Source organism: Nanorana parkeri, unplaced genomic scaffold (genome assembly GCF_000935625.1).
Source record: "Nanorana parkeri isolate BGI_ZX_2015 unplaced genomic scaffold, ASM93562v1 scaffold9, whole genome shotgun sequence".
Classification (NCBI taxonomy): domain Eukaryota; kingdom Metazoa; phylum Chordata; class Amphibia; order Anura; family Dicroglossidae; genus Nanorana; species Nanorana parkeri.
The window spans coordinates 2,699,858-2,723,918 of NW_017306277.1; the positions used below are offsets into that span (position 1 = coordinate 2,699,858).

The window sequence follows — 24,061 nt, forward strand, 5'->3', positions numbered from 1 at the left end:
ACATTTGTTGTGCAGAGGTGCAACCCAATTCTAAAGAGTGTCTGCAACACCAGCGAATGTCTGCAACAGTGTTCACTATGTCAGGCCACCAGCTGAAGCCACAACCAAATCACTTGTTTCCTTTCATTTCCTTAGTTGTAAAAGTGTTTCTGTATGTTATAATTAAGGCAATTACTAATTTTCACTGGGATCCTTCTACTCAAACCAGCTCTACATTATCCTGAATACTGTTTGTTTATTTATGACCATCATGTACATAAATCAAGGTAGTTAAGCATAAAGTGTATGCACACCCTAGCAATAAAATTCTCTCATTTGCTCCCTTTGATCTGTTTAATATACCAGTAAAAGTATTTTGTTATACATGTTCGCTAAGTACAAAAAACTGTTGAAATCTTGTGAGCTGATCATGTCCTCTCTGTCTCTGCTGACTGTTATCTGTTAGCATTGTTCCCAGTTCTGTCTATGAACAACAGAACGCCTCCTCTTATGTTATCAAAATTAAGAAAGGGTTAGATGTCCTGTGTCTGAACACATTTCTTGTCCTAGAATGAAAACACTGTACTCTGTGTATACAGTAGAATGAGAGAGTGTTGTCATCCTATTACAGGAAGTGTGTTACTGGCAAAATCAACAGGTGAACATGAGGAAGAAAATGCATGCAACTAATACAGCCATCCAGGGCCGCTAGGTAAACTAGGCAGCCTCCTAGCCTTGACCAATCACTCCCCACGGCACCCCCCCCCCCATCTATTTCAAATTGCAAAAGCCAATGGCAGGCTGGCTATTGGGCTATTGCACCCGCCCACTGGGCAAAGGAGTGGAACTGAGAGACAACTTTCTCTCTCAGGTCCGCTCATCTGCTCAGTGGCAGAAGTGACAACTTCAAATTAAATTAGCCAATAGCACTCTGGCTATCTGGCTATTGCTCCCAGCTGCTTACATCCACCTGTTGCCTATGGCAGTTAGCCGGCAGGAGAATGGAGCCATGCGAGGAGGGATTGGGCGTTTGCGTGGCGGGAGGCGGGCTGGGGGGTGCACATAGCTGGTCTTGCCTATGGCACAAAATAGTCTAGCATCGGCCCTGCAGCCATCCCATTTAAAGGCTGGTAAACTTCAATATGTTACATTTTTGTTCTTGGGTTTAGATACACTTTAAACAATTTTACATGTTTCTGAGGGCCAACTCTAATCTAAACTCACATTGGTGGGCTGAATCAATTTGCTGCTCTCCAGTGACAATATTTCTTTACAGCATACTGTATAGTCTCTCTACCCCTCCATCCCACTACAGAACAATTAAACCTGGATTCCCTAGTCATCTGTTTATGATGCCCAGTGTAGAATCCATTGCTGAACTGTGACATCGTCATGTGGCTTTGTATTGGCTGCAATATTTGGGTGTAACCGGGAACTCTTAGCTATTTCACCACTGGAATCTGTGGCAGGTATAAGAAGCCAGCAAATGATTCAACTTGTCAGCAACCAAGCAACAACTAAATTTCAGATCTAGGTGACGTTCTTTTAAATTACAGGCAGGTAGGTACATGTTACTCCCCATTTTATTGAGGCATCTCCTATTCCATTAAAACATATAAATACGTAATTATTACTTCTAGTAATTTATATTTTACCAGTGAAGGTCTGAACTCTTTTAACCGATCCTGACTCAAGAATGAAAGAAAGTAAACATTAGATGAATGGAGGAATACTTGGCAAGCCTTTTAGGAAAGTGACCTAAGACCTTTTGTCTGCAGCAGATGTACAAGGCCCTAATACAGACAATGCTTCCCCCTTTCTGTTATCCCCCAAGAAGGGATCTGTGGCCAAGTCACACTAGGACACCAGTTCAATTAAGTTAAAGCACAACACAGCCAAAACCTGATATTTTCACACAGGAAGGAGAAGAGGTGGATTTCTACTTCTACTAGGAGATAAATAATAATGATTTATTACAGTTAAAACCCAACTTTATACTTTTTATAGCTTTGGATAGATCAGGAAAGGGTTAGATTTTGCCGCCTGTGTACCCATTTCTCCTTGCTTCCAAACACGGTGTTACCAGAACAAAAAGAGAGTTCAGATCTATTTAATGTCCGAATCCAGGACCTGTAAACTATAAACCCCCATTAAAGAAGTTATTCATTACAAATAAAATGCAACTCCTCCACAAATGCAACTCCTCATCATGCTGGCTTTCTTCTACATATAGCAAATCTGCTCATATACATGTTGGGATAAGTAGCACTCGTGCTGTACTTTAGCCTTGCTCAGCTGTAAGCATTGCAGGTTTCGTAGACCCCAGGGCTGAGGTTGTGTCTCCACCTCTTTTGCCTCCTAGCCATTTACAAAATGAAGCCTGGGGCCATGTATTTTGTGAATAACCAGGAGGAGAGGGAGGCGGAGACACCTTCAAAACACTGGGGTATATGAGACCTGTGGCGCTTACATCCGAGTGGGCTGGAGGAACAGCGGAAGCTGTACTAATCCCACCCTGAATGTAAACAAACAGATTTGTTGGATGTAGAATAAAGCTTTGTTGGGGTTGGGGATGCTTTTGTGGCAACAGAGTGTATAACTGCTTTATCCCAGGTACGTTTATTGTGCCCTGAGTTAAGCTTACATCTAAAGCCCAGACTTTTTTGGTTTCATATACAGTAAGTAGGGAGTAGTAAAAAACCCTGACTTCTACTACCAGTGTCCCATTGGATAGATTTTCCTTTACTTCCTGCCCCGTAGAAACAACAGGAAGGGGAAAATCCCTTGTAGACAGTTGTCATGGGAAACATATTTCCTCCCCATTCCTGCTTTGGTAATAATTCCAAATTTTGGATTTTCCCTCAATTTCAGCCCCTGTCACAATGGTCACCAGGGCAAACAAAGAGGGTGACTCTGCCCTGTGGTGACAGACAACACAAAAACTTCACAGGTAATCTAACTATTCACTGCTCTATCCAGAACTAATTAAAAAAAACATTTGGCTTCAAATATATTTTAAAAAGGGCAAAGCAACCATTTTGGAATAGAGGTTGTAACTCTCCCCCATTCAAAACTAACAAAAACACATGTTTGAGCTGGAGTTAGGCCTTAAATCATGTTTGATCTTTAATCATCCATTCTTGACTAGTGTGGAAATCTGTCCAAAGTGGCAGAGCGATCAAATGCAGAGAGCACAAGATATGAGAAAATGTCAGAAACTCGATCTATCCAATGGAACAGATTGTTTTCAAAAAATGGTTTGGTTGTGCTTTAAAAGTGCAATATATAAGCAGCTATTAGTATTTATAAAAAATACCATATTGTAAAATGTTGATCCAAGGAGTTATCCAATTGCCTTTGGGGATCAGGAAGGATTTTTTTCCCTGTTAGAACTAATTGGACAAAGCTTTATAAGGGTTTGTTTTTGCCTTCCTGTGGCTCAGCTGCGGATTTAGTGTTCCTTGCATGCAAGTTTTTTTCCCGTTGAACTCAAAGGATGTGTTTAATTTTCAACTTATATAACTATGGCAAAAAAAATCAACATTTGACATCTTCCATTAGGTATGGTGGACTTTTTAAGAAACTGTGCAAGTATACACAAGCACGGAAGCTAAAAACTATTGTCCTTTTTTTTGCTGCTTGCTTACAGTATGAAACGTGCCAGAAAGAGGCAAAAGGTGGTATTTATTATTTTAACTCTTGAGTATTTTATTAATTTTCCAAATTACAATAAGACAATAAAATAGCACATGATGCACAATCAGTATAACATACAATTGCATTACAGTTTCTTCCACATTAGCGTAATCAAGTAGTAGGAGGGGATCACTAGAGGCTATACACACAATATATAGTAGTTCTGTACAACAGAACATATCTATCCACCTATTCTTGCCAATTTATCCCCCATCACTAAAATCAAAAATTAGAACAGTCTGAGAGGAATATCTGACCTAGGGATCCGCCTATGTCTGAAGCAAACATTTGTTATGATCTCCTCCATATCTATATCAAATAGGAGACTTTCTGTCCAGCATCTATGTACTAAGCGGCTCACATGTGTGAGCATAAAGAAAAAAAATAAATAAAAAAAAAAACAGACAAAAAGAGGAAAAAGAAATAGATACTAAAGGAAGCAGAACAGCTTAAGAGTCCGAAAAGAGTAGCTCCATCCCCGACCAAATATCCCAACATCTACTTAAACCTTAAACATAGTCCCCAGAGAAAAATTCCAGAAAAGTTGAACAATGAAAATTACCCGGTTTCCAGCACCTCTGTATATAACAACCAGGGGGTCCAGGTCAATTCAAAACTTTTTTTATTATCTTGGAGGATGCTGTGAAGTTTCTCATGGACCATAATCCACGACATTTTTTGTTTGACCAAGTGGAATGGAATTGTTGGTGTTTTCCAAGCCCTAGCTATGGTTATTTTGGCTGCCAACAGAAAGAAACTAATTAATTTATCCAAAGCTTTAGACAATCCTGGAATCGGGCAATTCAGCAACACATATTGGGGATCTCGTGGGACTCTCACCCCAGTAACCCTAAATATTAGAGCATAAAGCCGGTTCCAAAAAGGTCTCAATTTGGGGCATTCCCACCATATGTGATATATCGTGCCCGAGTGTGCACATCCCCTAAAACAATGAGGAGAAACCTCTGGGTATATTCTCGCTAGTCTGGCAGGGACCATATACCACCTAGATAGAACCTTATAATTAGCTTCTATTAGTGAAATATTAAGTAGACCTGAGGACACACGGGAACAACATTGATGCCAGACCTCCAGAGGAATAACCCTTTCCAGGTCTTGTTCCCAAGCTAACATATAGGGTAATTTACTTTCAGAGTCTACCAGGAGGGAATAGAGCAGCGAAACTCCCCCCCTCTGGCCCCCGGCTCCAAGACACCACTGTTCGTAGGTTGTTCTAAAGGGAGACATCACGTTAGGTGTTTTCAAAGAACCTAAAAAATGTAACAATTGTCTGTAATGAAAGTATTCCGAAGATGGCATGTGTAAGGCCTCCCGACAGTAGGTCAAAGTAAGTGGCTTGCGACCTTTAAAGAATTGTGCTATGCGGTACAGACCTTTGTCTTGCCACCAATGGAACGCTCCAGGAGATCCCCCTGGGGGGAAATTAGGATTGTGGAAGACGGGAGCCAGAGGTGTGTGAGGCGACACCAGCCCACCTCCCCTTCGGAATGAGTCCCATACCATCATAGAACAGGACAAATATTTATTATTTTAAAGTGGAACTCAAACTTTATGCTTGGCTTCAGTACTCTGAGTCACTGAATCAGAACAAGTATGATAGTTAGGAGGTCTGGCTTCACTTTGACTTTACCGGTTGCATGCTTCCTCCAAGTCTGTAAATAAAAAATACTGAAGTGCGAGATGGTTAGGCAACGAGCCTAATGTTCAGGTATGGTAGCCTCCATATCTCTTTCAGTACAGGTTTACTGTAGGTCAAGACATGGGCATCAAACGCAAAAGAAAAAAAGAAACTGCTTAATTTATAACTACTAATATTACTCATAACAATACATTTGGGTAACAAATGTGGGGAATCTGTGCAGTTCTTCTCGCAGACACTTGCATGAATGATGTTCGCTTTGACAAAACAATACATTTAAGGAAAGCGACAATGGGAAACCCCAGCGCTGAGGTCTTACCTGTAGCATTGGACAACGCAAGGGACTCCATGGAACCTCTGGGAGTTTGTTCGGTGGGGGTCAACCCTTCAGTGAATTTAAGTGCATTGATTGGATGCCTTGTTCGACACTGCTGTGAATTCAGATTTTTGTTTTCTGGAACTCGTAGGCTTGATCGTGCTTCGTTGAAACTGTGAGTGGAAGCATCGCTAAAACTTTCCTGCTGGCGTAGTCTCCCTTGGTAGTAATCCTCCCTGCCATCTTGAGAGAAGCTCTCACTGTGACTCATCATTGACAAACTTCTTTTTTGGTTACTGAAATGCTTTGACCACATGTCTGGCTGGGCGCCGGCTCCCTGTCCAGGACTGTAGGAAGTCCTTATGTTGCACTGGCTTAGCAGCTGCAGAGGACTCTGGGATTGACTCCTCTCTAGCTTGTTGCCATAATTATAGAGTTCATCTCTGCTCCTCCATCGATTATCACGATTCAAGCTTGGGTTTTGGCTCGATACACTCAGTAAATCCATTTGTAAAGAGAGAGGGTCGACGTCTGTGGAAAGTCTATTGGTAGCTACATGTAGCTGGTTCATGTTGTTGTCTTCGAGCTTGGCTTTATTCTTGCCTATCTTAGCACTTCGTCGTGTCTCCTTTGCCCTGGCATTTTGAAACGCAGAATCTGAAGAGTCAGAGCCATTGGGGTCCTCGCCCAAACTGCATGCCCTTGAGCAGAATATCTGGCCTTGCTTGGGCAGGAAAGGGCGGCCAAGTAGTGATTTTTTACAGTGGGCACAACAAAAACAGGTCTCTGTAGCATGCCAGTGCTGCCCATCATAGGTCATCTGTCCTTGGTCAATACCTGTAAAACAAGAGATAAGATTCAATCAGATTTAGGAGAATTTAAGTGGTGGGCTTAGCGGGATTCTAAAAACAAAGTAGCTCATAGAAAACTTTCATCATATGACATTATTCAAAGCTGTATTTAATTTTTTCTTGTAATGCAATATCATAGTGTCTCATGGGTCAAACTATTTAATTCACAAAACGCCGCTTCATGCATTAGATATCAAGGGTTTATACGCTCATTATGGAAAACCTCTTATTACTTTGAGGAATCCAATAATGAACTATATACACTGAAGTTCCCAAGTCACCTCTATCACTTAACCTGCTGCAGCAATCTTCCTGTTTTACTGTCAATGATAACCTCTAGAGCTGCAGCTAACGATTATTTTAAAAATCGATTAGTTAGCCGATTATTAAGTTCGATTAATCGGTTAATCGGATAAACAATAAAATAAAGTTTAAAAAATGGCTCCAGTGATGGGACTACTAGTTTGTATTGAGGTTGTAGTCCATCACAGGAGCAAGCTTGGAGCGGTGGAAGTAAAAAAGAAAAAAGATAGTGTGGTGTGCAATATAGTGAAATGGAAAGTGTAAAATTATACAGCAATGAATGCAGAATGGCACCGGCTATAGAGGACTACAAATCCCAGCAATAGTACATTATACAGCGCAATGCAGAATATCACCAGCTATAGAGGAGTACAACAAATCCCAGCAATAGTACATTATAGCTGGCGGTATTCTGCATTGCGCTGTATAATGTATTATTGCTGGGACTTGTAGTCCTCTATACAGCGCAATGCAGAATATCACCAGCTATAGAGGAGTACAACAAATCCCAGCAATACATTATACATACAGTGTATAATGTATTGCTGGGATTTGTACTCTTCTATAGCTGATGGTACGGGTTCATGCTCTGTATAATATACAGCACAATGTACCATCAGCTATAGAGGACTACAAATCCCACTATCCCAGCAATACATTATAGAGCACCATGTGGGGGGGAGAGGAGTGCAGGCTTACCTGAGCAGTCTTCCAGCAACTTGTTTCTGAGATCGGGCCTGTATATCGGCAGCTATCATCCGCCCACAACTGCTCCTCCTTACCTTCTTCTCCCCGTGTCCCTGTGCCTATCGTGGATTTGGGTGAGCGTGAGGCGGGGAGGAGGTGCGGCGTGTGGAGCGTGGATGCGGCGGGTCTGGCAGCAGCGAGCGTGAGGTGGGGAGGAGGTGTGGCGCGCAGCGTGTGTGGAGCTGTGAACAGGGCCAACCAATCTGAAGCCGATTAATCGATGATTGAAAAAGTTGACAACTTTTTCAATAATCGATTATGTCGATTAGTTGTTGCAGCCCTAATAACCTCAGAAAGGGAGAGTGAACCCCCAAAGCAAGGAGGAAGTATTAGCATTGAGTGCTCTCTCTCAAAAGACAAGATCTGTGCTTGGGCAGAGCAGCAGGCTGAGTGGCTCTGTTTAAAGTGAACTTTTACTTTGCTCATACAGGGAGAAACAACAAGCTCAGTTATTTTTTTCCTCCTCCTTCTTATACTCACCTTCATTTTGCTCCTCTGCTGAAGTGAAGTAAAAAAACTCTTTGTAAGCTTCAAATTAAGTGCTTACACATGGCCAAGGACTCTCCCCATGCTCCCACTTTGTTTCATGCCCATAGGAAACTACTCCTACCATCAAATAACCAGTTGATTGTGCTGGCCTCCCAGTGTAAAAGTTTCCAGTCTTTCCCTGGCCAGAAGAGAAAAGTGTCCTGCAATGCAACCTTTTTCTCCAGTTCGTCACTGGCATACTCCCGCTATACATTCCAGGTACAGACAGAACACCGCAGGCTCTGCATTTGTGCACTGTGGTGACTAGAGCATTGACTTTTCACCAAACTCCTTAGTGACATGCTGTTACCACTGAGAAGCATATTTCATCCTCTTGAAGCTATGTCGCCCGTTCCCAGGAGCTATTTGGCTGCAAGATGTGGAATATGTCTCTGTTATGTGTGATGAATGGGGAGGAAATTCTCCATTATATTTTAAAGAGGGCCATAGAGGAAAGGTCTGAGAAAGACTAAATGCCGTGTTTTACCATCCTAGTTCACAGACAAAATTGTTACTTTTCTAGAAGAGTAGCAGACATTTAAAATAATACTCAAGGTAAATTTATTTATTTGGTAGTCTAGCTTCACAATCCTTCCCTTCAACTTCATTGAAGATCAGGATATTACTTTAATGTAAACTGCTGCTAAATTCATTATTTCACATTTTGTCTGAAACAGGGCAGTAGCAGTCCAGTAAATAACATCTTTCAATTTACCCTTTGCCCACCCCTACCCATGCCAATAAAAAATATAGATCCACCATCAGATGGTGGCTGGTCTTAAATGTCAGATGGTGGCTGGTCTTGCAATCGCACCCCAACTAGTAAGATTTTCCTACAAACATGCAAAGTGATATGGGACAAGCCTACATGCTTATACCTATAGAGGAAGGAGTGAGATGCACTGTGGCATTAGGCTGTACAACAGTGACTGGACAATCACATTTCACCCAATGAGCCTTAGCCTGGGAATGATGGCCAAGGTTTCTGTCGTCACTTGAAAGGCCAACTCTGGGCATTTTTTTGTAAATAGTCCCCTAGAAAAACAGCTCTGACTGTAATATTCAGCTGTGGTGATATCCCCCACAATAATTCATTTCTACCACCAGATGTCCTTAGTCTTCAGGGTTGAATGATATCTAAAGTTATTAACCTTGAAGACTAAGAACATCCTGTGAGTGAAGGGTGTCATGGACCTACATCCCTGAGGGCATCTTGCACTTACATTCAATGATGCATCAAATTAGTGCTGCTCTCTGCACCAAAAACTCCCACTGCTGGAGAAGATCCAAAGAGGAAGAGGACAATGCACATGACATAGTCAGCCTGAAGACATCAGGAAAAAGTATGTATATATATATATACACAAAACGCAGGGAAACCTGGAGTTGCCCTTCAAAACTGAAGTCTAGGCAGATATAAAAAAACACCATTCAAATTAGTTGTATTTATGTTTGCCTGGAGTTCAGCTTTAAGCGACAGCACATCATTTCAAAGAACAGAACAGATGAGCCTCCTACTGTATTAATGTTCTATCAGCTGAGGCAGAATACCAAGCTGGGGTCAAGGGGCAGACAAAAAGACCCAGCACAAATTTAGACCCTGCTTTAATCCACCCAAAACTTAAAACCAAAAAGCTATTAGAGGGGTTCTGCTTTAAAACACTCACACATACATAGCCAGCCCCATGAGAAAAATCTCTATTCCAGGTGCATCGAGTTTATAGATCTTCCTTGCCAGCCAGACCTCTTGGAATCAATTGCATATCACTTCTAGAGTCCTGGAAAGCAATGATTGAACGTCCAGTATGGAAGCAACCATCATACATCCAGCTGAAATATTACAGAGACGTGCAAACTTTTTTCCTCCCTTACTTTCCAACAACTGGCAACCATATGCCCTGCAGATAAGACGTCTGACAGCATTTCTCGCTAATAAAGAAAAGCAAGAGCAGGATGTAAAAGATACTTCCAAAAAACACAGATGGGAAAGTGTTTTTCAAAGGAAAAATCAACAATAGAGCACGCTGTGAAAATGACTGGAGGTGACACTTAGAAATGTGAGCAATTACTGTTTAGCAGGAGAGACCTGAGATCAAAGGAGGTTTATAGATGCTGCACCGAGTACAGAGCGCGCAGGCTGGGTGGGCCAAATGATTCTTATTTATCCTGCGTACTTCCCTCAAAACCCAATCTGCTTAAACTGCCTCCTAGGACCCAAACAAGTATACAAGATCCGGGCAATCCGGCCATGTATTTACGCAACTGTGCTTGCTTGTTGTTACAATGCCTCTTTCTTTCGGTGCCATTTTTCAGGGCTGCCATAGTTTGCGTGGCAGAGCTGCTATTGCTGTTTACTCAGAACTGTCACTTTAGGCTCTGACAAGATGGCAGCTGCCATGGGTAGAGACAAATTGGATGAGGAGCTGTTTCTTTTTAAGCAGAAAGGAAATCTGAAACTCTACACAAAAGATCTGTGAAAAGAACATTAACAAACACCCACAAAAAAATTTCCTCTGTATGAATGGTAAGTCATTATGGACTACATTTGCTTGAACTTTGTTATAATAGTATGCAGTCCTTTTGGGTGTGGGGAGCATGTGACCTCCTCCAAGGATGCGGTGCTCAGGCCTGAGAAGCCATTGTCCAAGCCGAAAAACGGTCACCTGAGCAGGATGGTTATAGATATTAACCCTGTATAGGTTTTGGCATGAGGCTTATACAGAGCTTGGATTCTCAACTTTGGTGGAGGTATGGAGTGGCATGGAATGGTAAGTAGCAATGAATGGGGGTCGGTTATTTTTTTCAAGAGAACCTGCCGCTTTGCCCTGCATAGGTAAAGTGACAGAGTATCTTTAAACTAGACTTGTACTAAGGCTCCAGTATGATAGTCTAAACAAGCAACAAATCCAGTTACTATTTGATACACGTCTCATTAAGTGTACAAAGAACATCCTTTTCCTCCCCTGGCTTAGCCAAATCTTCCTTCATTCCATCCTTCGTTTGTCTCTCACTTGCTCTCCCTCCCAGACACTGCAGCTTACAATGGGAAGGTTTCAGCAACAAGGGCAGTGCAGTCAATCTACAAAGCAGTGGGCAGAACTAGGTGTGGTCAGGTCATTGACAAGCTCAGGCTTGTGAATCGGTAGCGACAATGCTGGCAACCACACCCCTGCAATATTATTTAATCCCAGTAAAGGGGTGCACCGATACCGATACTAAGTATTGGTATCGGTGCCCATACCGAGTATTTGTGCAAGGACTCTTACTCGCCCAAACAGAGGAAAATGAGTGACAACTCTGCTCTGAATTTAGGAGAAGTGCAGCACTGTTGCCACCCCATCACAGGAAGCTGCATTTGGTGCACATTACTGGCAGAATCAACGGCTCTTTGTGGGACAGTGTAGAGAAAACTGTAAGTGCAAATGTACTTATTAAGTGCTACACCATATATAATTTTTTAAATGGGAGCAAGCCTCACACCAGCTTAAAGAAACAATTAGGCTTGCAATGGGAGTGTCTGTTGAGGGGGTTCCTAGAAAAGCTAACAGCAGCGCTCAGGAGCTTCCCACCAGTGGGATGATGTTCACCAGCTGGCCAATGAGCAAGCAGGAGGTGGGGTTGGGGGACAAAGTTAACATAAGTGCAGGTTCTGATGAATATTGTCACCCTCCACGTTCTATACAGCCATACAGCAGAGCGGATGTAGGCCGATCACAAGAGAATCTGCATTTCCTTACAAATCCTTTGGCATGTTAGACATTCTCTACATATGTGTTTTACTGCGTATTTAGCGGTTTGGCTGGAACCACACTTTATTTTTTTTGTGCTTCAATCTTTTATATTATCCTTCCCTTCCAGCTATTGAGTGCATATCTCCCCTGAGGTCCACACAGATGAGCCCGCTGGAACGCCAGTAAAAGGATAAGCAGTCTGAAATTTCCTTGTCTCCGTTTTAATCACAGGACGGCTTTGCCTGCAACATCGGCACAATACATTGACTGCAAATCAAAGGCAGCAACCTTTTATTAAACAAGTTACATTTATCCGAAGGGATGACGCACTACAGACGCTATTTTAAAACGGAGCTGGAGGCTGTCGGAGGAAAAATCTTATTAAAATCTCATAAAGAACAAACGTGGGGCAAAAGATTGCGGTCCTCGGGTGATGCAGCAGCGACGTATCCTATATTTTTCTATACCGCTTTAAAATGCATTGTTACCGTAGTAACTAGAACATCACAATGTATTTATAGAAGCTCCGGGCTGCAGAGAGCTAATGTATTCGGTACAGCAAAATATTCTCCCCCTTGGCAACGAGGTAACTGCAGAGCAATGTCAGCATTAATGATGAGAAATGGTAAGTGCTGACAAAAGTGCCCATATCACCCCATTATCGCTAAACCCCTCCCCACGCAGGCCTCGCTCGCTCCGAGGGAATTTCACTGTAATGTGACAGGTCCTCCTAATGGCTTAGGATTTAATATATTACATTTACTGGGGCAGACTTCTACTTATCTATAGCCACTGGGACACTGTACACATCGGTGCTGCTTAAACCACCATTTTCTTGCTTGGGATTAAACACATATGGCAGAAAGGACAGACGCCTTCAGATACTTAGCTATTTTACCTCTAGTAGAGTCTCAAAATACAGAAAATTCAGAAAACAAATTACTGATTGTTAGTGTGCCAGGTGCATGCACACTAATTTAGATTTGTATGCAACTGTAGGCAATCCAATTCTTCAGTCTACCGTAACGAACTCCATTAAGGATGCAAAAAAGTAAAATGGTAAATGCAAGGAACCAATCAGAATTCACTTTGCTGAGGTCTTACCAGTACAAGATTGGGTGTTATGGATTAATGCACTCTGCTTTCTGGCGCTGATAAGATAATATATTACTATTATTGGTATTTATATAGCGCTGACAATTTAGGCAGCCCTTTACATACTGCACATTGCCATCAGCCCCTGACCCCAATCTAAGGCTCCTATCTCACATGCATACAGGGACAATTTTGACCGGCACCAATTACCCTTCCAGCATGTCTTTGGAGTGTGGGAGGAAACCCAGGCAAGCACAGGGAGAACATACAAATACAGTGCTGCCTACCGCAGTACCTCTTCTTTGCCACAACATGTCCTTAGTCTTCCGGGTTAAATGACAACCAGTATCACTCAGCCTGGAAGACTGAGGAAAGACTGTGAGTGTATTCCCCTGAACACAGCGCTATTCACTCACAGTGTATTGATGCAGATAGTGGTACTGATGTTATAGTCAGTGCCGCACCCTGCACCATCCAGTACAGCCTACCGCTGCAGAAGAACAAAGAAGACAAGAAACTAGGATGTCACAATAAACATATTACTATACGAATACAGTCAGATAAAATAGCATGCTAAGTATATGTGAACATTTATTAAAGTAAACTTATCATTATAGGTATAGCGTCTCTTATCCCAAACCCCTTAACCTAAACTTTAGAAGGAAGACTCTACCATCTTTCGCTTGCTAAACTGATGCTGCAAGGCACCCCTGAAGCTCCCCAAAATCCAAAAAGTCAATGCTCAGAAGCACCCCCATCAAATCCCAAAAGTACAAAGTGGTGCCTTGTCATCCCATTGAGAACAAGTGAGAGTGTGGCCGAGTGCCAATATTTCAAATATTTCAAATAAGCTTTAATCTGTGAATTCCTTGGGTTTAGGTGTTCCTGGGGCATCCCAGAGCCATCGATTTGGGAAAGCAACAGAGGCGGTGCCTGGTCTAGATTGTGGAGGTGGGGATAATATGAGATTTTCTTTGCATAGCTAACCGTAAAAGACTTCTCTAACAGTGATTAATAATTTGTCCAATTTCCATCCGTACATAGGATGCTTCAAAGGCATGCATGAAGGTGATAGAAGTGATAGAACAGAGTGGGTGATGAATGCTATGATTCATTGCCTTTCATCACAAAGTCAGAAGTATTAGAACCATTGTGTAATGCTTTAAAGAATGTTACAGGCAAACCACTAAAACCTTACCTAAGTGAATTCTGTATACTTTCCATATAGATACTGGAAGAGGATCATTTTATTAACAGTTACTCAAATATCTAATAAAGAGTGTTTTTTAAAAAAAACAAAACGTATTTTTTCCATGCCTTTAGAATGAACGGATGTTCTTCACTAATGGTGAGGGCTGCTAGCAGTACTATAGAATTCTGTGTCGTAGCTCTTCCCCACTGCTTTTACTGCTCTCTTAATTCTTGTTGGAGAAGTTCCATTAATTTCCTGTCCCGGTGACCACACAGGATATGAGGGAAAATCTCCAGAGTGGGGACAAAGACAGCAATAAAAACTACAGAGAGATTTACCATTCCCTATTCTATCCAAAACTGAAAACAAAATTAATTGGTTGGATCTGGGCTTCAATCTAACTACCACTGTCAGGGTGAAGATGGAATGTTTGTCTATTGTGGGGTTTGTCTTTTTTTCCCCTAATGGGTGATATAGAAAAACATTATTCCAGCTGTTTCATCAACTTTTGTAATTTCAGTCTTTCGAATACTGTAGTCCCAGTTAACTCAGGCAGCTGATTAAACTATTGTTATTAGCAAACACAAAATGGTAGCAAGGCAAATAAAGCTGATTTGAAATCCGGCATCCTTCGATCAGAAAATTAAAGGAGGTGGTTTGGAAATGTTTGGAGGAACGTTGAAAGCAGCCACTTAACTGCCATCACTGTTCGAGTATTCTGACAGCGCCACACCCTTCGCTGCCATAAATACAATTGCCAAACACTGGAAGTCACCCTCTTCTGTTCAACACCCCTACATATAGTAACACAAAGGGGTCTACACCTCCCACAGGCCCCAGATCTAGAATGACAGAATTGCAATGCCCTTTAAGAGGCAACATATAACTGCTCTAACTGCTTAAAAAAGGGAATTAAGAGACTCAAAGCAGTTGCAGCAGTATGGACGTCCTTCCTTCATTATGTATCTTTGGCCTCCAAGAATTGTTTCACATTCAAAGCAACAAAAGTGTTTCATATGCCAGTGTCTGCCCTCAGCTTCTGTACATTCATCTGCAAAAATAATCTAACAAGAGAGACGGAATCAGTTTTGCGGAGGAAGAGAAATTATTCACAAGGTGAAAACAGTCAGTAAGAGGAAAAAACAAAATGAACCGCAAACCTAAAATACAGTTAAAAAAAAAATTAACTTGAAGCTGAGAATATGACAAGCCGTCTTGTTCAAGTTTTTACATTATTGTCAAGTTGCTTATAGAGGGCTAAAGACTCACGACGCTGCCGTGTGACAGTGCTGGATTACTGAGCAGCCAATCAGCACGCACCAGCAATATCACATAGGATTAAAGCTGGCAATACACGTTTATTGTTTTCTAGTTTTCTAGTTCAGCTCGCAAGCTCATTGTCAGAATACCTGAACATTGACTCTAGCTGATTGGCTGCATTTACTTTTGGGGTGGCTTTTTTTAACCTCCCGCTTCAATTTTTCAAAATGGGTGTTGCCAGCAGGGCGACCCACTTCTTGAATTTTGGCTGAATTGGATGAAATTCAAACCATGGGGGCCAGCTTTAGGGTCACATGCTTGCCATTCCAGGAAGTACCAGGTTTTTCTATTTGCTTCTCTTGGCATTTTTTCCTTTTTAAAATACTCTATGAAAAGAAGGGGGCATTTTCTTTAATTTATTCCTTAGTAAATTAGTGTTTTGTCATATGGTAACAGCAAGAGAGGCAGCACCAAGGGGCAACACACACCCTTTACCCTACAAAGGGAATGCAAGACCACACAACAATCTAATCCCATATTTTCTTTAGAAAGCTCCACTACATCTTCAATTATGGAAGGACTTCTCTCCAAAATATATGTTATAATTTTCTGGTGAGAGAGCACTATACCACAGATGGGGCATTCCAATACCTTCCTTTTATGAAGGCTTTTATTGTGCTTTAGTTTACGTTTGGGGGTTTATTAGCTCGCCATAAAACACTAAAGGTTGTACCGTCTGGATCTGACCACAAACATTTACAATGACTGTAAAACTGTCATAAGAGTCATCGTTCTGCAGATTCCAGTTATATTGGGAAAACAATATACCGCATTCTGCCTTCAGTGTTCTGAGATCACACAAGAGCAACAAAAAGAAACTTCAATCTCAACATATCCCCAAGGCTTGGCTTAATCCAACTTTATCCTATCAAGGGATGGACTGCGGTGTGACTTCTGCTGACTCGTAGCATACTGAGCTGAGATAAGAGAGCAGCTATGTCTACAATCTCACCAGGATATATAGCTCAGCAAAAATATCTCCTGGAACATCGCACTCCCACACAATGGCAGCTCTACAGCTTTCCCCCCATTAGTCAACACTGATGCATTCATTGCTTTAGTGGTTAAAACAGCACTCCAATAAGGGGCAGACCAATCAGGTGGGTTGCATGCAAATGTTTTGACAAGGAATATGCTGATAGGAGAGCAGTGGAATGACTGCTGCTGCTCTTTCACTGTCCAGACAACAGACTTGGAGTCAAGAGAAGACACTACTGTGACCCTTCTATAGTCTATAATAGTAAAAGTGGTGTCATGGCTGTGCTGCCTTGCAGGACTGTGTAAATCTCTGGATGGACAAAAATACAAATACTTTGGCAGGTAAACAGGTCCCACATGAATATTTATTTATTTGTGTATTTAGCAGGAGTTCAGTTTTACAGCATTGCTCAGGGAAACAATTGAAAATGATCAATCAACTGCTATTGATATACAATACCGGAAACACTTCCACTGAGCCAAAATTGTCAAATCCATTTCAATTCGTTTTTATTTATCTAAGTTCATGTGCTCATGAGCCCGATTCAGCAAACTCTTTGATGTGCTTTAGGAAGGCACTGCAGGCTCTTGACATATGATTCTATGCACCCACATGCAATTTACTACCTGCCATACTGTAAAGTATCATAGCATTTATTTTTTAAGGTGGCTTGTTTTTAAATGAAAAAACTTAACGATAAACTTTATTTTATATAGCACCTTTAAAGGTACCTTCTCAAAGTACTTTACAAGAGAAACAAAAACAAATGATACACAAAAAACCCCGAGGAGGAACAGTTAAGTGAAGGCTTGTCTAAAGAGAAAGTTTTTGGAGTAGATGAAAGAGTTTAAAGAAGATGACTCTCTGATGTTCTTGGGAAGAGAATTCTAGAGTCTTGAAGCATAACAGGAGAAGGCCCTGCCTCCGAACAACTGTAGGTAGGTGTGAGGGATACACAGAAGACCAGAAGTAGAGGAGCAAATGTTACAAAAGGGGGAGTAGGGTGATAAAAGTTCAGACAGATAATGGGGTTCCAAGCCGTGCAGAGCCTTGTAGATGAGCATGAGGATTCAATGTGAAACCTGACAGGTAGCCCGTGCAAAGACTCAAGTATAGGGTAATATCACTTGCAGTAAACATAGTCATTGTCTGGCTGCCGAATTGTGGACATATTGTAGTCTGTTTAGTGTGGATTTAGTTACCCTGGCAAATAGAGCATTACAGTAGTCAAGTCAGGAAAACACACATGTATTGATCAGCTTTCCAGCCACAGCGTATGACAACATAGGGAGTAGTCAAGCAATATTTCTAAATTGAAAAATGATATCCTGACATCATTCTGTACATGTGGATCAAATGTTAAGCTAGAGTCAAACATCACCTCAAGATGTTTCAATTCAGACAATTCAGATTCAGACTGAAGCTCAAGTACAGTAATATCAACAGACAGAGTTACAGGACTGGCTTCACATAGTTGATGGGGGTGCCAAGAGCATGACTTATGTCTTTTCACAGTTTAGTTGAAGGAAATTGAGATTAATCCGTGTTTTTTTACAGATACAGTTGGATAAGAGAAACAGTCAAACTAGAATGCATTTTAGTCTTCATGTGTATCTTATTATTATCATCAGCGCAGAAGTGATCATTTAGGCCTTATGATCTTAGCTGACCAAATGGAAACATGTACAGTATATATTAAAAAGTAATGGACCCAAGATTGAGCCCTGAGTTACACCGGATTTAAATGGACCTATTTCAGACTGGAATCCACCATGAGAGACAAAGTTATAAGGATCAGAAAGATAAAGGAACCATTGCAAAGAAGTTATCTCAAATCCAAATATGGTTTCAAGGTGAGAGAGTAAGAGATTGCAGTCTACAGTGTCAAAGGCAGAACTGAGCTCAAGAAGAGTAAGAAGAGATAGAGAGCCAGAATTGGAGGCTATCAAAAGGTCATTAGTGACTTTGACCAAGCAGTTTCTGTGCTGTGCAGTCATCAAAAAACAGATTGGAGGGTTTAAAGCAGGTTATTTGCAGTCAGGCGGTTATACAATTGAGATATGACAGCGCGTTCTAAGATCTTAGCAAGGAAGGGTAAGTTAAGATATGGGACAAAAGTTGTTTAAGTTGTCCAGAGCCATGGTTGTTTTTTTTTCGTACTAGGGTGATAACAGTGGCTTTGAGGATCACTGGTGCAACACAGTTGCTCAATAAATTATTTATTATATTAAGAGTAACAAGGCAGAGAGAACAAAAACACGATTTATATCAATGAGTGGGAATTGCTGGTGGAAGATTTCATATTAGATACCAATTTAATGAGAGATGCAGAGTCAAGTAGAGAGAAATATGAGAGAGAAAAGCCAGTAAACCTGAGTAAACCTGGAAGAGATGTGGAAGAACCATGTGTTGTGGAAAAAATTTAATGCTGGATGGTGTCAATCTTGGAGGTGAAAACATCTAAGAACGTGTTACAAAGCTGTGTAGAGGCCGGTAATGTGTCGGGACAGTGGGGTTCTAACAATCTATTGATGGTGCAGATAAGCTGTCTAGGTTCGATGGGATTTTTTTCAATGGTGTGGGATAAATAGGCTGATCTAACAGACTAAATTTTACACTTGTATTCACACCAATAATCTCTGAAATTATTATTTTACTAACAGGGCCACATTAAATGCTAGTAAATATATATATATATATATATCTTTGTAACAATATTTTTTTTATTAAATATGAACTTTAAATGTGCTCATTGCTGCTTGCTGAAGAACATAGATGGACTACCAAAAATGGAACGGTTCGCACAGTTACAAGAACCTGCCGCAAAAAAATTATGGCAAATTTTACATGAATAGTCTGATCTTTTCTTACCTCATCACAGGCTGCACATCGTGGCTTCAAACACTCAGCGTGGTGTCTGCCGCAGTAAATCTTCCCCTCCTGATAGAAGTAAATAAGGTCGACCAGCAGCTCGTTACATATGTTGCACACAAAGCACTGGGGATGCCAGCACACGCCATGGCCCGCCCTTGATGCAAACACAGCCATGTCCCCTCCATTAATCTGACCTCCACACTGCAAGACAAGGATAAGGTGATTTATAACAGTTGACTGCAGGATCACACAGAGATCCATAGAATAAAAAGTACAAAATACAATTGTGCAATCACTTATTTATGGAAAAAAACATATCTATTAGATATTATCTACCAGTTATGCACAGCAATTTTCAGGCAATTGCAACTACTGTCAATTACCTTTTATTGAAAAATGACCAAAATAGATATATGCAACTTGACTCATTCATAACAATAACAATTGCTAATTTGCTTTCGTTCATTTGATCATTTCTTAGAAAGAAAAGGGTGAGAAATGATTGCAATCATCTAAAAACTGGCCTCGGTATGAAGCTAGCCATACACGTGACTATTTGATAGAGCACAACAATTGAAGATACAAAATAATGGATTACATCAACTGCAACGAGATGAGATCGAAATAGAACGTGGCAGAACACTCCAATCACTTTTGATTGAATTTCCATTTTGATTCCAATTTTTCGATCCAAACTTTTAATAAATTGCATTGAAACTGACAAAATTGACCTAGTGGATGAATGAGGTAGATTGCTTAGTTTCTGATGACTACTTGAGAAATTTGGTTGAAATTGGCAGAATATTGCCACAAATATGGCCAGCCTAACATATTATCAACCTTTTCTTTGACTTTATTGGTTGTCTGCAATCTTTTTAATCTACACAGAATGTCATGGTTACTGTTTGATTAATTGAGTCTCCTGAAAAAAACAAACCTGTGTATGGCTAATCCTACTGCACCATTTTTGCATAACTTCAATAAAGATACCCATTATTGTTTACAAGGTCTCCATGCCTCCAAAAGATCAGGCCAGACTAGAAACAAAAATGCTGATCTTTCTAAACCATAAAATGCTCCCATCAAATAATTCTGAACCTCTAGTTGATGAGATCATGTGACTAGCTCCTTCAGCTTCAGAAACCAAAACAGAATTGTTAATAGGAATAAGTTATATTTAGAGATCTAAACAGCTCTGCCTTTACAAACTATGGAAATGTTTCTAATTAGAATGTAGAGTTCTTGAATTGAAGAACAGTAAAATCTGATTGGTTGCGATGGGTTAAGGCACTTGGCACATCACTGCTGCTGTCTGCACTGCTTCATTAAAAGGCAATTCCAGCTAAAACCATGCTGTTTTCAAACAGTGCCAGAACTGCCACAATTAAATATGTAGGTTGTTAAAGGATAAAATACTTTGAATCCCAATTGAAGTCTTACCTGTTTTTATCTCTTTGTAGCCCTGTACCCCTGCTGTTATGACGTGGAAATGCTTTAAAATACCTTCTTTTCTCACTGAAAAGACTTCATCTTGCCTTTACACTGTTGTAATCTCGGCTGGCAGAGCGGAGTTGCAGCCACACCTCTCATTACAAGTGTCCTCACAAAGACCTGTACTGCAGAGCAATAGGGGTGTGTGCCTGACCAGTTTTGTTACTGCATGCTGATTATTCAGTGCACTGGGTCTAACTCTGGTGCCTATTGTACTGCACATTCATATTTGGGCAACTGATGTAACAGGGAAATTAAGGTAACACCATTAAAATGGAGGCCTATATGCTACATATCTATTTATGTGACTTAAAGTGTGCTTTAAATTAACTTGGGCTAAACTGCCCCTCTTACCTACCAAATTAATTGGTCCTTTACCTACCAAATTAATACGATTAATACGGTCAAAAGTTAAAGTAAAGCTCAAATTTTGCTGTCCCGCTGGCTCAACCAAAATTCCACAATACCTCGCCCTCAAGTCCAGGTAAACACACAATTAGTGCTGCTCCTGGTCTGTCCACAACTCCACCCGCAGAGTGCACATGCCGACTCGCAATAAGCAACACATGAAGTGCAAATGCAGGAAATGCATTAGAGATGTTAGTATATGCCAATTGATGATTACACGCTGATCTTTGGAGTGCCATGATTTCCTACATTTGTACTTTAACTGTGTAGCCCTGTCGACAACTCTCTGTTCAACAAAAGTCAATTTTTCAATTGACTTTTGTCGATGGATCAAGGCCTAGAATTCTCAGCCGAACAGTGTCTGCAGCCCCTTAGATGCATTAACTGATCATTTATTCTACTCTGAAAGTGGCACACCTGCCAATGTCAGAATACAATAGCCCGGTGGGGGGCATTCTTTCTTGCTCAGCCCTGCTTAAACCATTCGGGTTACTCATATGTTTTCTTAGGTCTGTAAAAAAAATCACAGACCTGTAGTTCAAGGAAAAAGTTAAAGGAAACAGTTTAACCTATAAGTAAAGCAGGGATTCCTATATGTTCTGCACAAAAGCTTATAAAAAAATCCATACATAATCTAAATTTAAATGGAACATACAATTCTACTTCAGTCAAATTCCACTGAGAGTCACTTATTTCCTAACTGATGTTGCCTAAGGCCCATGTCACAATGGCGATTCTGCCGCTGGTGACACCTTGCCAGCGGCAGAATCACTAAGGTGCGTATGCCACCTTACCTAAATAGAAGTTGCTTCCTCTCTAGTTAGAATGTTGCAGATTCACAATTGCTAGCAAGAGAGAAGCAACAGAATGAAATCTCACTGGTCTTGCCGGTGAGGGAGTGAACCCATGGGAGAAGGTGATTGGGTTTTTAGCTATTTTGTCACTAGTAAGATGTCTCCAACAGCAGAATCAACGGTGGGATATGGGCCTTATGAAGTGTATTTCAACCACATGTGATTTTATGTCCTGTTTAATGTTTCCATATAATAAAATTAACATTTGATCTGCTTCTAGCAACAACTCCCTCGTCTGATATTTTTCCAGTGTTATTTAAACTGCTCTAATGTGTCAAGATGTAAACAGCAAGTACATCAATTTCATGTGGACAGCATAACCGACATAGAAACAGGTAGCAGAGAGAGACCTTCAAACTGTGAAAACATGTTGAAAGTTCTAATCTGTGTACTTGTTCTGTTTTAGTAGCGTGAAGTACTGAAGCAAGAATATCAGCATGGAAGCCAAGCATCTAGCATTTGCAGAATGAGACGTCACTGATGGCAGCCTCCATTTTGTTTCCACGAAAGGCTTCCTTTAAATAGCGGACACTCTCAAAGGAGTCAATTAGCCCAATCTGTACAAGGTACATGTAGGCGAAACATATCAAGCCTGAAAATGCCCATGTGGCGTATCCCTTTAACACATCCGAAGCTGCTGTCTCTAGGCACAATGGTATTTCTTTGATTATTTAGCCACACCGATCATTAATTAGCTCCCAGGGAGGCTATTACAGATTTCATCCAGTCTGGCTGCATCTAATAACACAAAGTGCTTAGTCTTAAGAGTAGCAACATCATCCATGACTGGGATTATATGAGGGGAATAATGTTCTTAAAAGAAAGGTTCTTAAACTGGATTGGAAATAAAGATGGGCTCCGTGACTAAATTCTCCGCAGTCTGTCTAGCAGGCAGGACCTTCATCACAGCGACACTGTAATTAGCGTCATTATAAAACCCTCCGTAAAGCTGCAATTATATAGCTGCAGCGTGGAGATACGCGAAAGTGTCAAGCGGGGAAACTGTGGATGGGACAGACCACTGGGGTATAACAGCAAGACCTAAAATGAGCTTTAGAATTTAATCACAACGTGTTGCTGATATCCAGGGATGGGGGGCAGGGGGTGTTCAAGCTATCTGAATTTACTGCAATGCAGATAGATTTCAACATGGGATTTGGTGCACATAAGCAACAACTGGGAAAAAGTACAATATGTTGTGATATGATACAGGGAAACTAGTGTTTAATATCTTTTCTTTTTTTTAATCAGATACATTTTATTTTTATAGTGTTTTAATATTTTTAAATAAGCAGTAATATTTGTATTTATTTATTATAAGTATCTATTATTATTATTTATTATTATTTATTATAGGTATAGCACTGACAATTGACACAGTGCTTTACACTAGTCCCTGCCCTCAAGGAGCTTACGGTCCTTATCACACATACATACATACTAGCGGGGCCAATTTAGACAGGAGCCAATTACCCTTCCAGCATGTCTTTGGAGTGTGGGAGGAAACCGGAGTACCCGGAGGTAATCCACGCAAGCACAGGGAAAACATTCAAACTTCTTGCAGATTGTGTCCTGGCCAGGATAATAACCGGGGACCCCCAGTGCTGCAAGGCAGAAGTGCTATCACAAAATTAAGGGATATATTCCTAATTTCAGCATAATGGCTGGGGCCACGCAAATCAATCCTTTATGCCCCTGTGCCAAATTAACATCCAGAACTGCAGGTACATACAGTAGTACAGAAACAGCCTAATATCATAGAATAGAAAGCCATTTATTCTAAACTGCAACAGCTGTTTCAGGTGTGTTGGTCATCATCAGTGCAGTACATGGACACAGTTGCTTCTATAGAGAAGGGCTTTGGGGACCAAAGAGAAATTAAAATCTGACAATTTATAGTGAGCTGGGCCAAAAGAAACCCGGAAAAGCCCTCCAGTTGACCCAAAGAAGCAGTAACTCTTTAGGCATGGGTGTGAACAATTATACTTTTAAGCTGGTCATACACTGCTTGAAATTCAAGCAGTGTATATACTTATG

At 40.9% G+C, this 24,061-nt stretch overlaps 1 protein-coding gene across 1 annotated transcript in view; it reads right to left on the minus strand.

Annotated features, from left to right (window-relative positions):
- PRICKLE2 (prickle planar cell polarity protein 2) overlaps positions 1 to 24,061 on the minus strand; it is a 246,662-nt gene that overhangs the window by 20,678 nt on the left and 201,923 nt on the right. The window contains 4 exon segments of the mRNA XM_018554725.1: positions 5,655 to 6,488; positions 8,033 to 8,042; positions 14,986 to 15,162; positions 19,269 to 19,472. Coding sequence (XP_018410227.1) covers positions 5,655 to 6,488; positions 8,033 to 8,042; positions 14,986 to 15,162; positions 19,269 to 19,472 — 1,225 coding nt within the window.